The sequence below is a fragment of the Rhinopithecus roxellana genome, chromosome 3 (genome assembly GCF_007565055.1).
Source record: "Rhinopithecus roxellana isolate Shanxi Qingling chromosome 3, ASM756505v1, whole genome shotgun sequence".
NCBI classification, from domain to species: domain Eukaryota; kingdom Metazoa; phylum Chordata; class Mammalia; order Primates; family Cercopithecidae; genus Rhinopithecus; species Rhinopithecus roxellana.
The window spans coordinates 62,947,425-62,961,855 of record NC_044551.1 but is presented as its reverse complement, the minus strand read 5'-3'; the positions used below and the strand labels follow the sequence as shown (position 1 = coordinate 62,961,855).

General features: G+C 41.6%; 1 protein-coding gene across 3 annotated transcripts in view; it reads right to left on the bottom strand.

The window, feature by feature from the left end:
- The window catches only part of NAIP (NLR family apoptosis inhibitory protein), a 49,392-nt gene that overhangs the window by 11,390 nt on the left and 23,571 nt on the right, over window positions 1-14,431 (bottom strand). For all 3 annotated transcript variants that reach the window (XM_010380245.2, XM_030926853.1, XM_030926854.1), the window contains 3 exons: window positions 5,344-5,425; window positions 3,994-4,051; window positions 1,007-3,118 (listed from right to left, as the gene is read on the bottom strand). In XM_010380245.2, the coding sequence (XP_010378547.2) occupies window positions 1,007-3,118; window positions 3,994-4,051; window positions 5,344-5,425 (2,252 nt within the window). The remainder of the gene's footprint in view (window positions 1-1,006; window positions 3,119-3,993; window positions 4,052-5,343; window positions 5,426-14,431) is intronic.

The window sequence follows — 14,431 nt, the reverse complement described above, 5'->3', positions numbered from 1 at the left end:
AAATTTTCTAAATTTGGTAAATGTCAACCCACACATCCCAAGAAAGTTCAGTGTACCTCAAGCAAGATATATAAAAAGCAAAGCACACCTAGGCATGTAACAGTGAAACTGCTTAAGACCACAGCAATACTAGCAACAATTAGAAAATGAAAAAATATTTTTAATGACATTTACAATACATTCAAAAGATATGAGTATTTAGGAATAAATTTAACGAAAGATGGGTAAAGTCTACACTGAAAACTATCAAATAGTGCTTAGAAGAGTTAAGACACAAATAGGTGAAGATGTTATTTCCCATTAATTTATTTATTTCCCAGGGACTACAGGTCTTTCTTCCTTTAGGCAGCTAGGGTGAAGGTAATTTCTAAGCATCATCTTACATATAGCTAATTCTTTTAGTAATACCAAATAATTCATGTCTTTATTAAGAGCCTTCAGTTATTTATTTATTTATTTATTTATTTATTTATTTATTTATTTTTGAGACAGAGTCTTGCTCTGTCGCCCAGGCTGGAGTGCAGTGACACAATCTCGGCTCACTGCAAGCTTCGCCTCCCGGGTTCCCGCCATTCTCCTGCCTCAGCCTCCCAAGTAGCTGGGACTACAGGTGCCCACCACCTCACCCGGCTAGTTTTTTTGTATTTTTAGTAGAGACGGGGTTTCACTGTGTTATCCAGGGTGGTCTCGATCTCCTAACTTGTGATCCATCCGCCTTGGCCTCCCAAAGTGCTGGGATTACAGGCATGAGCCACGGCGCCTGGCCCCTTCAATAATTTAATGTAAATATTTTATTCATTTTATTTAAGTTATTTGAAAACCATTCTATTGTTCAGGGACTTTTCACTAATTCATGCTACTGTCAAAAAAACATTAGTGAAGGTTTATTTTATATCTATTCTGTCAATGAGCATTCATGCTTTCATGGCCTCAAGTTTTCAACCACTTAAAGTAAGAAAAAGAAATTACACATCAGAATAGTCATCCAAAATACACACAGGTATACCTTGTGACTGGATTGTCCCTGAGAGTTCAAGAGATTCCAGGGAAGGCAGGGTGAGAAGCAGTTCCTCTTCGGCTGCACTGAGTTCCAATTTGCTTATGGAGCACTTGGTGACAGAGGCCTTAGACAGCTCAAGAGCTGGGCGGATGCTTTCAATAAAGCCTCCGCTGTGGTTTAAATGGAGTTCGATGCGCTGTGAAGCTGAGAAAACTGTCATTAGAATCTCGAGCATCTCCTGGTCTACAGCATCAATACCATTCACATGGACTTCCAGACAGGGAATCTTGTACTGCTTTGGAGAAAGTTTCCAATAGCCAGTACTAAGGTCTGGTGGTGCCCTGCGCTGGATAGCCATATAGCTCTTTACGTTATCCTCTTTTTCAGCTAAATTTTGCTCCCATTCATTCATAGGTTCAAAGGCAGAAGCATAGTCCTGATCTATAGTTGGTGCCTGTGATTTGTCCAAACATGCTTCCAGGACTGAAAAATCGAATCTGGGTGATGTCTTATTGCCTTTTATCGAGACGTGGATGCTCCTCAGCAATGACAAGCTTTCTGGGTGGTCGAAAAAGTACTGTAAGTTAAGTACTTTCAAAGTCAGTGTTCTCCCTTGAAGGAATTGCAAAACAAATGGAGAACACGCAGCAACAGTGTTGCTTTGATAAGCAATATTCAGGGCAAGAACCAGTAAATGTTCTGAAACCATTGAAAAGTAAGCTTGTGGACAAATTTGCCACAACCCCCTAATTAACTGCATCTTCAGTGAAATTTCTGGCTGGTGCTTTAAGTAGTCATCATTTTCAGATATATTCTCCAATGACTCTTTGTTATCCACTAAATGGAGCAAATGAGACACAATTTTGGGCCCTGCTTTTGTTGAAGGGAGGCTGGAGACATAGTTCAAAAAATTGTTGTAGGCGCTTACAGTCATCATGGGTGAGTTGATTTGTTTCAAATAATACAGTCCCAAATCTTGATGTTCCTGCCTATCTGAATCCAGGAGTTCTATCAGCCTCATCCCCGCAAGAAATTCTTGGAAGGCAGGACTTAAAAACTGGTAGGATGGTCTTAGTCTCTGGGCTGTAAATTTGCTCATCAAGCACATGGTTAGATCTTCATCTTCATCAACCCCTGCTTCTGTGAGATCATCATCATTAAACTCAAAGCAACATGAAAAAAACCCTTTCAAGGCCAGCTCACCACAGGAGGATACAGTTGCTTTGAGAAGTTCAGCTGTCACTTTGTTCCTTAAGAAAAGGCGTTCCATATAGGATTTGAAAACAGCCACATCATAAAAGGATGGGTCAAAAGGATACTGAAACCAATGAGCACAGACCGCTGCCACAAAGAGAGGAGTTTTCTGAATCTTCTGCAAACTTTCATTCTTTCTAAAGTAAATCATAAACTTTTGCAGACGAGTCATATTATGTGAAAAGAGTTTCCGTAATATAAAGATAGTATTATAAAAGGGAAATGCTTTGATCTCTAGGATCGTCTCTAGGTATTGGCGGATGTCCCTGGCCCTGTCTGTACGGACAGCAATCAATAGGCAGGTCCGTGACAAGTGGTTTTTTTGAATCAGTTTTCCTATGACTTGAGGGACTGAACATATTTCTTTGTAGTCATCTAAAAGGAATAAGACCTGATTCTTTAACTGCTGGAGGATGTTTCTCATGCACATTTCAGTAACAGACACTTCTTTCTCTAGGAGTTGGTCACAGATGATATTGACCAGCCCCTGATCTGGTCTGGTGGAACTAAGGGAGAGGTAGAAAACCAGCTGGAACCTGTTTAACAGGGGACAGCATCCAGACGCCCACAGAAAAGCTATTTTCTTCAGGAGAACCGTCTTTCCACTTCCAGCTTCACCCTCCACACACATGACAGAGTTCAAGCTGGCAAAAACCTCAGGCAGCACCAGGGGCTCCTGCACAGGTTTGCTGATGTGTTTTGAAGCAATGGACAGATCACAGCCCAGCAAGTGGTCCGTGGTCAGATCGGAAGAGATATCAAGCAAAGACATGTGGCGGAAACTGGCGCTGGTATAAGCTGCTCTCAGCTGCTCATTCAGATTCTTCGCCTCTTGAAACCACTGGGCTTCACCCTGTGCCACTTCTGTAGAGAAAAGAAAGGGGAAACAACGGGGATACATAGTCACATCTCCCTCAGTCTCAACACCATGCCCTTTTCACTCCATGATTCTGCCTCTCTACTACAAATGTGTTAGGACTTTCCACAGCCATCCATGATTCCCACATTGCGATCATCTCATAGGTTTTGGCACAAAATCAGAATGTGGGAAGCCCGTGTCCAAAGTGCCCCACTTGAAACAGGGACCTAGACATAATGTGTGCTTATCATAAGCACCATGGAATCCTATAGTTTCCCATTTAAAACATCTCAGGAAAGAGGCCAGGCAAAGTGACTCATGCCTGTAATCCCAGCACTTTGGGAGGCCGATGCAGGCGAATTGCTTGAGCCTAGGAGTTCAAGACCAGCCTGGCCAACATGGCAAAACCCTGTCTCTACAAAAAATACAAAAATTAGCCAGGTGTGGTGGCACATGCTTGTGGTCCCAGCTACTGGGGAGGCTGAGATGGGAGGATCACTTGAGCCTGGGAGGTTGAGGCTGCAGTGAGCTGTGATCTTGCCATTGCATTCCAGCCTGGGTGACAAAGTAAGACCCTGTCTCAAATAAAATAAAATAAAATAAATAAAAATAAAAATCTCAGGAAAGAAGCTTGCTGATTGGTGCTTCTAAGGACTGGTTTGCTCGTACCTGAGACACGTTGCCTACTATCAGTTTGGTCCTGCCTGTACTCTGGAGAAGCCACAAGAACCTTGACTTTTGCTCATACATGACACTGTTGCAATGCTGTTCCTCTTTGGAAGCTCTTTGGACAATTATAAATACTCCTTTTTGCAACTGCCCTGTATACAAATATATTTACACATACATATAATCCTACATGCTACTTCAAAGTTCTTACCTGGCACTATAGGATCAACTGCTATTGAATCTTCAAGATGGCTTTCACTTGTGGTTTCCTTTGGAAAACAAAATCCTTTCTTAAATCAAAATTTATATAGGAGGGTGGTGCATCATGTTATAATCATTGGGGACTAAACATCTTCTAAACACAGCCCACCCTCAAATATTTATGCTGATTGAAGGGAAGGGTGTTCCAAATATAAAGCAATTAATAATCTGCAAACATCTGCAAGAGTGTGTGTTCCTCAGTGGTTCATATATGATACAATCCATAGATGAATACTATTCAAGTAATGAGAATCATAGTGTCTAGAGCAAGAAGGATCCTCAAAAGTCATTAGGTGCAGCCTCTGTCCTTGGTTAACTACATTTTCAATATTACACATCTAGGATTTAGAAAGGTTATGTTTCTTCCTTAAAAAATAAGCTATTTCTGGCTGGGCGCGGTGGCTCAAGCCTGTAATCCCGGCACTTTGGGAGGCCGAGATGGGCGGATCATGAGGTCAGGAGATCGAGACCATCCTGGCTAACACAGTGAAACTCCGTCTCTACTAAAAAATACAAAAAACTAGCCGGGCGAGGTGGCAGGCGCCTGTAGTCCCAGCTACTCGGGAGGCTGAGGCAGGAGAATGGCGTAAACCCGGGAGGTGGAGCTTGCAGTGAGCTGAGATCTGGCCACTGCACTCCAGCCTGGGCGACACAGTGAGACTCCGTCTCAAAAAAAAAAAAAAGCTATTTCTATATCCCTAAACTTTTTTCTTTAGTGCCATTTTTCAATTCACATAAAAAAAAGAATCAAGTGAATAGCAAGTTAGTTTGTGTGTGGGGGGTGGGGGAATGACAAACATAACATACCTAACACACAGCTTCAAAATAAGGTGGTATGTGTGTGCGTTACATTAGTAGTGGCTTATATTCCAGAGAACTATGTAGGATTTCTCAGCTTAAAGTGGTCAGCCTATTACCTGGGTTTATGATTTTCTTGGGCACTTGCTTTTGTTAAAGTAACATCTTCTGAACCCCTAAAAAGGCCAAGTGGCAAATCCAGCCTTATTGCCCTCCAAATGAAGATCCAGAGATGATTCATTTAGTCTGGATGCTAATCAACAAAGTCTAAGAGAGTCTAGGCCTTAAAGTAGAAGAGACTGACTATACATTTCACGAAGCTAGGTATTGTGCCTGACTGGTTTATTGTGATTTCCCCAATCTGTACCTAGAACATAATAGGTGTTTAGTAGATTTTTATAGAATTTATTAACTTATTTATGATGAGACATTCCTGTTCAAAACAGTTTTCAAAAACATGATCATGTGCTACTAAAACAGACAAGATGGGGGTGATCATTACCGGTAATTCACAAACTTCACCAGGGCTCTGAAGGTCTGGAATCACTTCCACAGAGGACTTCATATTTTGGAGAAATGGACAACTATGTGTAAAAGTTAAAAGTTATAAAAATAGTTGTATGCATTTAAGTATTTGCATTAGGTTTTTTTGTTGTTTTGTTTTGTTTTGTTTTGTCAGAGACAGGGTCTCACTATGTTGCCCAGGCTGTTCTGGTTTCCAACTTCTGGCCTTGAGCAATCCTCCTCCTTAGGCATCCCAAAGTGCTGGGATTACAGGTGTGAGCCACCACGTCTGGCCTTGTATTAGGTTTTTAAAAACACTATTAGAGTTTTAGTGACAAGAATTAAGTATAAAACTATTTCCAGTGATTCTCTCTGTCAGTGTTATCAGGTAAGGCATTTAGGTTGTGGCACTCTGCAAGAGAAACATAAATGGTTTACAAAGTAATGGTAAAGATATCAAGGGAATTTGATGGAATGAGTGCATATTTAACACTCTTCCATGCAACCAACAAAAATGAACTTAAAGAATCAAAAATAGAAAAAAAAAAAAACAACTATGAATTCTGGAACAAAAAAACCACATTAGTGGAAAAACTGGTGAAATCCAAATAAAATCTGGATTTTAGTAAATAGTAATGTACAGTATATGAATGGTACATTGATGATTTTGACAAATATATCATGCTAGTGTAAGATGTTAGCATTAGGGTAAATTGGGTATGGCAATATATAGGAACTCTTTGTATTACTTTGCACTTTTTCTGTAAATCTAAATAATTTCAAATAAAAATTTATTAAAAAAAAAAAAAAAAAAAAACCTCTGTGAGTAAGGTGGTTCATGCCTATAATCCCAGCACTTTGGGAGAAAAAGGCGGGCAGATCACTTGATGCCAGAAGTTTGAGACCAGCCTGGCCAACATGGCAAAACCCTGTCTCTATTAAAAAGAAAATTCAAAAATTAACCAGTTCAAGCGATTCTTGTGCCCCAACCTCCCGAGTAGCTAGGACTACAGGCTTGAACCCGGGGGGCGGAGGTTACAGTGAGCCGAGATTGTGCCACTGCACTCCAGTCTGGGTGATGGAGTTAGACTCTGTCTCAAAACAAAACAAAACAAAAAAACAAACAAGGCCGGGCATAGTGGCTCACGCCTGTAATCCCAGCACTATGGGAGGCTGAGGCGGGTGGATCACTTGAAGTCAGGAGTTTGAGACCAGCCTGACCAACACGGTGAAATCTCATCTCTACTAAAAATGCAAAAATTAGCCAGGCATGGTAGTGGATGCTTATAATCCCAGCAACTTGGGAAGCTGAGGCAGGAGAATTGCTTGAACCCAGGAGGCAGAAGTTGAAGTAAGCCAAGATTGCGCCATTGCACTCCAGTCTGGGCAACAGGAGCGAAACTCTGTCTCAAAAACAAACAAAGAAACAGAAAAAAACCAACCAACCACAAACCACTCCATTGCCAGGTGCAATGGCTCATGCCTGTAATCCCAGCACTTGGGGAAGCCGAAGTAGGAGGATCGCTTGAGGCCAGAAGTTCAAGACCAGACCAACCTGTGCAACATAGAGAGATCTCCTCTAAAAATTAGCTAGCGGGGTGGCATGCATGTATAGTCCCAGCTACTTGGGGGGCTGAGGCAAGAAGATGGCTTGAGGCCAGGAGGCTGAGGCTACAGTGAGCCATGACTGCATCACTACACTCCAGCCTGGGTGACAGAGTAAGACCCTGTCTTAAACAAACAAAAACTTAAAAAAGAAACTCTCCATCAGTATCAAAACAAAAGAATGGCCACAAACATACTCTCTAAAAACTACTTGCCAGTCTCGTGAAACCAGGATGCAAATACCCTCTAAACTCGGGTTTGATGTATGCTTGAAGAACAAGAGAGAAAGTTTAAAAAGATCTCTAGTTGCAATTATTAAAATGGACAGATGAGAACTATACATGTGAGTAAGTCAGTGGCCCATTCCATGCTGCAGAATCACAGGAGAGCAGGAGTAAAGCAAAGGGACACTTTTTTTTCTTTTTTTTTTTTGAGACAAGATCTCACTCTGTTGCCCAGGCTTGAGGCTAGTGGCACGATCAATGTAGCCTGCAACTCCCAGGCTCAAGTGATCCTCCCACCTCAGCCTCCAAAGTAACTGGGACTACAGGCACGTGCCACCATGCCAGGCTAATTCTTTTTTTGTAGAGACAGGGTCTAACTATGTTGCTTAGGGTGGCCTGGAACTCCTGGGCTCAAGGTATCCTCCCACCTCAGTTTCCCAAAGTGCTGGGATCACAGGCGTGAGCCACTACATCTGGCCCAGATACTTCATTTGTATTGCCTTCAAGTGGCTTGGCGATGAATACAGAAATAGAAGCATAGCTTCAGGAAAACAACAAGTAGAACTTTTAATGTTTCTGTCTAAAGTCAGCCACGTAGAGGCAAATAAAAGCAGACCCATAGGGGAGGGGTGAAGTGGCTTACAAAAGAAAAAAAAAGTATTTTAATAGGCCCATCAAGGAAAATAACCATTAAGGAAGGTAAAATATGAACTTATTCATACAGACAAATGCCAAATAAAGTTAGTTGCCAGCAAAACTGCAGTACAAAAAATGTGAAAGGGACCGGGCACGGTGGCTCTCCCCTGTAATCCCAGCACTTTGGGAGGCTGAGGCAGGCAGATCATGAGGTCAGGAGTTCAAGACCAGCCTGGCCAACATGGTGAAACTCTATCTCTACTAAAAATACAACAATTAGGGTGGTGGGCACCTGTAATCTCAGCTACTCAGGAGGCTAAGGCAGGAAAATCACTTGAACCCGGGAGGCAGAGGTTGCAGTGAGCCAAGATTGCAGCACTGTACTCCAGCCTGGGAGACAGAACAAGACTCCATTTCAAAAAAAAAAAAAAAAAAGTGAAAGGAAGCACATCAGTTAAAAGGGAAATGACAGCAGATGGAAATTTGGTTCTACTCAAAGGAATGAATAGTACAGGAATGATAACTAACAGGGTAAATATGAAAGACATTTCCCATTGTAAAAATGTACTTAAATTGTTTAAAGCAAAGATATAACATTATATTGTAAGATTTATTAAAGTACGTGGAAATAAAATGTATGACAATAGCACAGAGAATGAGAGGGGAGAAATGAAAATATACTATTGTATGGTTCATACATTTTATGTCAAAGTTATATATTTTTTTGACACAGAGTCTCACTGTGTCACCCAGGCTGGAGTGCAGTGGCACGATCTTAGCTTGCTGCAGCCTCTGCTTCCTGGGTTCAAGCAATTCTCGTGCCTCAGTCTCCCAAGTAGCTGGGGATTACAGGTGTGCGCCACCACACCCAGCCAATACTTTTGTATTTTTAGTACAGACGGGATTTCACCATGTTGCCCAGGTTGCTCTGGAACTCCTGACCTCAAGTGATCTGCCTGCCTCAGCCTCCCAAATTACCAGGATTACAGGCATAAGCCACTGTGCCCGGCTGTTATAATATTTTTTGAAGATGACTGCGATATGTTAAATAGGCATATGGTAAACTCTACAGCAAGTAGTAAAAAGGTAAAATAAGGATGAATAGCTAATAAGCTGACAGAAATAAAATGGACTACTAAAAAAGTACTCAAGGAGGGAGTAGAAAAAAGAAAAAAAAAAAACCCTAAACCCTAGGAAGTCAGGAAAAGAAAAACAAAGGAGTGATGAAATAAATAGAAAGCAAACGGTAAAATGGTTTAAATCCAACCATATTCATAATTGCATTAAATTTAAACATTCTAAACATTCCAATTAGAAAGCAGTTATTGTCAGACTCTTAAAAAAGCAAGACCTGGCTGGATGTGGTGGCTCACACCTCCATCTCAAAAAAAAAAGCAAGACCTGCTGGGTTCGGTGGTTCACACATGTAATCTCAGCACTCTGGGAAGATAAGGCAGGAGAATTGCTTGTGGCTAGGTGTTCGAGATCAGACTGGGCAACATAGTGAGACCTTGTCTCTACAAAAAATTAACAACCTTAGCCAAGTGTGCTGGCATGTGCCCATAGTCCCAGCTACTCAGAAGCCTAAGGTGGGAGGATTGCTTGAGCCTGGGAGGTCCAGGCTGCAGTGAGTCGAGACTGCACCACTGTACCCAATGCAGGCAACAGAGCAAGAATCTGTCTCATAAAAAAATAAAAAATAAAATAAAAGACCCCACCTGTGTTGTTGCCTATAAGAATTCACTTTAAGGCTGGGTGCAGTGGCTCATGCCTGTAATCTCAACACTTAGGGTGGCAGAGGTGGGAGGACAGCTTGAGCCCAGGAGTTTGAGATCTGCCTAGGCAACATAGTGAGACACCGTTACCCACAGAAAGGAAAAGGAAAAAACAAGAATTCACTTTAAATGTAGTCACAGATAGATTAAAAATAAAATGATCTAAAAGATGTAACATGAAAAAAACTAATAAAGGCCTAAAAAATACTATCAGGGATAAAGAGGGATATTTAAAAGTTTCACTCTGTCACCCAGGCTGGAGTCCAGTGGCACAAACATACCTCATTGCAACCTGTCCTCCTGAGCTCAAGCGATTCTCCTGCCTCTGCCTCCCAGGTAGCTGGGACTACAGATGCATGCTACCACACCCTGTTTTAAAATGTTTTTTATAGAAACGGAGTCTAGGCCGGGCGCGGTGGCTCACGCCTGTAATCCCAGCACTTTGGGAGGCCGAGGCGGGCGGATCAGGAGGTCAGGAGATCGAGACCATCCTGGCTAACACGGTGAAACCCCATCTCTACTAAAAATACAAAAAATTAGCCGGGCGTGGTGGCGGGCGCCTATAGTCCCAGCTACTCGGGAGGCTGAGGCAGGAGAATGGCGTGAACTCGGGAGGCAGAGCTTGTAGTGAGCCGAGATTGCGCCACTGCACTCCAGCCTGGGCAACATAGCGAGACTCCATCTCAAAAGAAAAAAAAAAGAAATGGAGTCTAGCTGTGTTGCAAAGGCTAGTCTCAAACTCCTAGCCTTGTGCACTCCTCCTACCTCAGCCTCCCAAAGTTCTGGGATTATAGGTGTGAACCACCATGCCTGCTTGGGATATTTAATATATTCTCTGGAATATGAAAGACCAAAAGGCAAAAAAATTGCTAAGACACACTCTTAAAGAGAAAGAACAAGACTATTTTGCAGGAAAATATGAAAATAAGCTCAATGGCTGGGCGCAGTGGCTCACGCTTGTAATCCCAGCACTTTGGGAGGCAAAGGCAGATGGATCATCTGAGGTTGGGAGTTCGAGACCAGCCTGACCAACACAGAGAAACCCCATCCCTACTAAAAATACAAAATTAGCTGGGCGTGGTGGCACATGCCTGTAATCCCAGCTACCAGGGAGGCTGAGGCAGGAGAATCGCTTGAACCTGGGAGACAGAGGTTGCAGGGAGGTGGAGGTTGCAGTGAGCCGAGATGGTGCCATTGCACTCCAGCCTGGGTGACAGAGTGAAACTCCGTCTGGAAGAAGAAGAAGAAGAAGAGGAAGAAGAAGAAGAAGAGGAAGAAGTAGAGGAAGAACAAGAAGAGGAAGAAGAGGAGGAAGAAGAAGGGGAAGAAGAGGAAGAGAAAGAAGAGGAAGAGGAAGAAGAAGAGGAGGAGGAGGAAGAAGAAGAAGAAGAAAATAAGTTTAACATTATTAGTAATTACATTGACAAAAATTAAAATTCGGGCAATACCAAGTTAGTGAGGAAGCAAATCAATAGAAATGCATCTAGGCCAATGGGAATGTAAATCAGTGCAACCACTTTGGAAAAAACTTTGCATTATCTAGTGGAGTTGAACATCCGCAAACTCTGTGACTCTGCAATTCTTTACTTTGTTATGTATCCTAGAGAAACACACATGAGCACTGGGAAATATGTATAAGAATGTTCACAGGGCATTATTTGAATTTGCAACACTCTGAAAACGACACATGAGGTTAATCAACAGTAAAATAAATTATATATTTGTAACATAATACACTATTTACCAATGAAAACAAGGGAACTACAACTGTGTAGTACATATAAATATGGATGAATCTCAAAAACAGCGTGGAGTAAAACAAGCCAATTATAAGAAGAACCATGCAGTATGCTTCTTATTTGAACTTCAAGAATAGACGAAGCTAAATATGTTTAAGGATGTATATGCAGTTGGTAAAACCACAAAGAGAAGCAAGGGGATAATTAACCCAAAACTGAGCATCATGTTTACCTCTGGATTGGAGGGACAAGGATATAATCAGAATTAGGGGGTGGTTGGCATCCAGAGTTGTTTTTTGTTTTTCTTTTTCTTTTTTTTTTTTGAGACGGAGTCTTGCTCTGTCGCCTGGAGTACAATGGCGCCATCTCGGCTCACTGCAACTTCTGCCTCCCAGGTTCAAGCCATTCTCCTGCCTCAGCCTCCCTAATAGCTGGGACTAAAGGCGTGTGCCACCATGCCCAGTTAATTTTTTCTATTTTTTAATAGAGATGGGATTTCACCATGTTGCCCAGGCTGGTCTCGAACTGTTGAGCTCAGACAATCTGCCCACATCAGCCTCCCAAAGTGCTGAGATTACAGGCGTGAGCCACTGCACCCAGCCATGGGGGTCTTTTAAGGCATGGATAATGTCCAATTTCTTGACTTTAGTAGTAGGTTCATGGGTTGCTTTTTATCCATTCTTTAAAGCATACATAAAAATTTTAGGCACTCATTTGGAGACATACTGGTTTGCAGTTTTTTAAAAAGAGGCAAAGGAAGAGTAAAAATCCAAAAAGGAGTTGGCTGGGAGCTGTGGCTCATGCCTGTAATCCAAGTACTTTGGAAGGCTGAAGCAGAAGGATCATTTGGAGCCAGGAGTTTGAGACCAGCCTGGGAAACAAAACAAGACTCTATCTCTACAAAAAAAATAATTTAAAAAAATTAGCCAGGCATGGTGACACATGTTTGTAGTCCTAGCCACTGGGGAGGCTGAGGATCGCTTGAGCCCAGGAATTTGAGGCTACAGTGAGCTAGGATTGTACCCCTGCACTTGCTCCAGCCTGGGTGACAGAGCCAAGACCCAGTCTCTTTAAAAAAAAAAAAAACAACAACACTAAAGGCCAGGTGTGGTGGCTCATACCTGTAATCCCAGCACTTTGGGAGGCTGAGGCAGGAGGATCACTTGAGGTCAGGAGTTCAAGACCAGCCTGACCAACATGGTGAAACCCTGTCTCTACTAAAAGTACAAAAAAGTAGCCAGGCGTGGTGGGAGGCACCTGTAATCTCAGCTACTTGGGAGGCTGAGGCAGGAGAATCGCTTGAACCTGGGAGGCGGAGGTTGCAGTGAGCCAAGATCACACCACTGCACTCCAGCCTGGGTGACAGAGCCATCTCAAAAACAACAACAACAAAACACTAAAACTAATGACAATAATAATAGTATAAAAGGGAGTTGATAGATTCCAGAGTAAGTTCTAAATAAAACTAGACTGCATCCTAGCTTCTCATTCCAAGAATTAAGTAGAATGTCCCCATTGTTCACAATAATTTATTACATACTAAGCCCAAATAAGAAAGAAAAATGAGGTTAACTGCTGCTGTCAAAACACCTTCAAGGTAATAAAATTAGATGGAAGTATTAATTTTATTTTATTTTTGTTTTTACCACTATACAAATCAGCAGGAAGCATTCATTTTAAAATCTGTATGTGTTCATATTCATTTCTAAAAAAAAAAAAACTCTTACTAATTACATAGTGAAAACACAAATTTCTTCTTGCAATTAAACATTTCTAAAGAGTTTGATGGGTAAAAAAATTAAGTTTAAAGATTCACAGAAAAGAAATATTTTTTCATAAAATTGTAGAATAGATATTTTTCTAAAAACTTCCAGAGCAGGAAAAAAAAAAAAGTTGTTTGCAATCAAAGGATTGAGAATCAGAAAGGCATGGAACTTCTCAACAGCACATTAGGAGCTAGTGGAAATGTAGCAATGCCTCTACAATTTAGAATTAAAATGATTTCCAACCTATAATTCTACACCTAGCTAAACTATCAAGTAAGTGTGAGAATACAGGAAAAACATATATAGATAGATCTATATGTCTATATATGCATTATGTGCAACTAAAAATGTGTATGTCTTACGCAGTCTTTTACAGTGAACTCTGATGAAGTGTTGCACCAAAATGAGCCAGTGAACCAAGAAGAGGATGACATTAGATCCGGGAGATACAACAGAGGAGATAATCTCCAGGATGCCTGTGAAGAAAGATCCCTGGATCCCAGGATGATTATAGGACAAGTTGTTCATAATCCAGCAGGCCAGAAGACTTTCAGGGAAACTCATTCAAGAAAGTGAAAATTGTGGATGACTACTTCAAGATGAAAATGGGCTGGGCACGGCGGCTCACGCCTGTAATTCCAGCACTTTGGGAGGTTGAGGCAGGTGGATCACCTGAGGTCAGGAGTTCCAGACTAGCCTGGCCAACATGGCAAAACCCCATCTCTATTAAAAATACAAAAATTAGACAGGCATAGTGGTGCATGCCTGTAGTCCCAGCTACTTGGGATGCTGAGGCAGGGAGAATTGCCTGAACCTGGGAGGCAGAGGTTGCAGTGAGCCGAGATCATGCCACTGTACTCCAGCCTGGGTGACAGAACAAGAATCCATCTCAAATAAATTAAAAAAAAGACAAATATGATGATGACTCTTTCAGAAAATGAAAATGATGAGATACCTGGTAGGTCTGGATGACTTAAGAGGAGATTTAAACATTTGGGATAATTTGAAGATGAGCTAGTATTCGTCTTTATTTACTTAAATAAATAAGTAAAATGATTAATATGTGAATTTTCTCTCAAGAAACAAAAATAAGCAATGTACATAAAAATTAAGCAGATGGCTATAATTTTTTTAAAAACAGAAAAAGTTGATGAGAAATTGGAACCCTCATACATTGTTGGTGGGAATTTAAAATGGTGCAAGCACTGTGGAAAACAGTTTAGCGGTTCCTCAAAAAGTTAAAACAGGCCAGGTACGGTGACTCACGCTTGTAATTCCAGCACTTTGAGAGGCCAAGGCGGGTGGATCACTTGAGGTCTGGAGTTTGAGACCAGCCTGGCC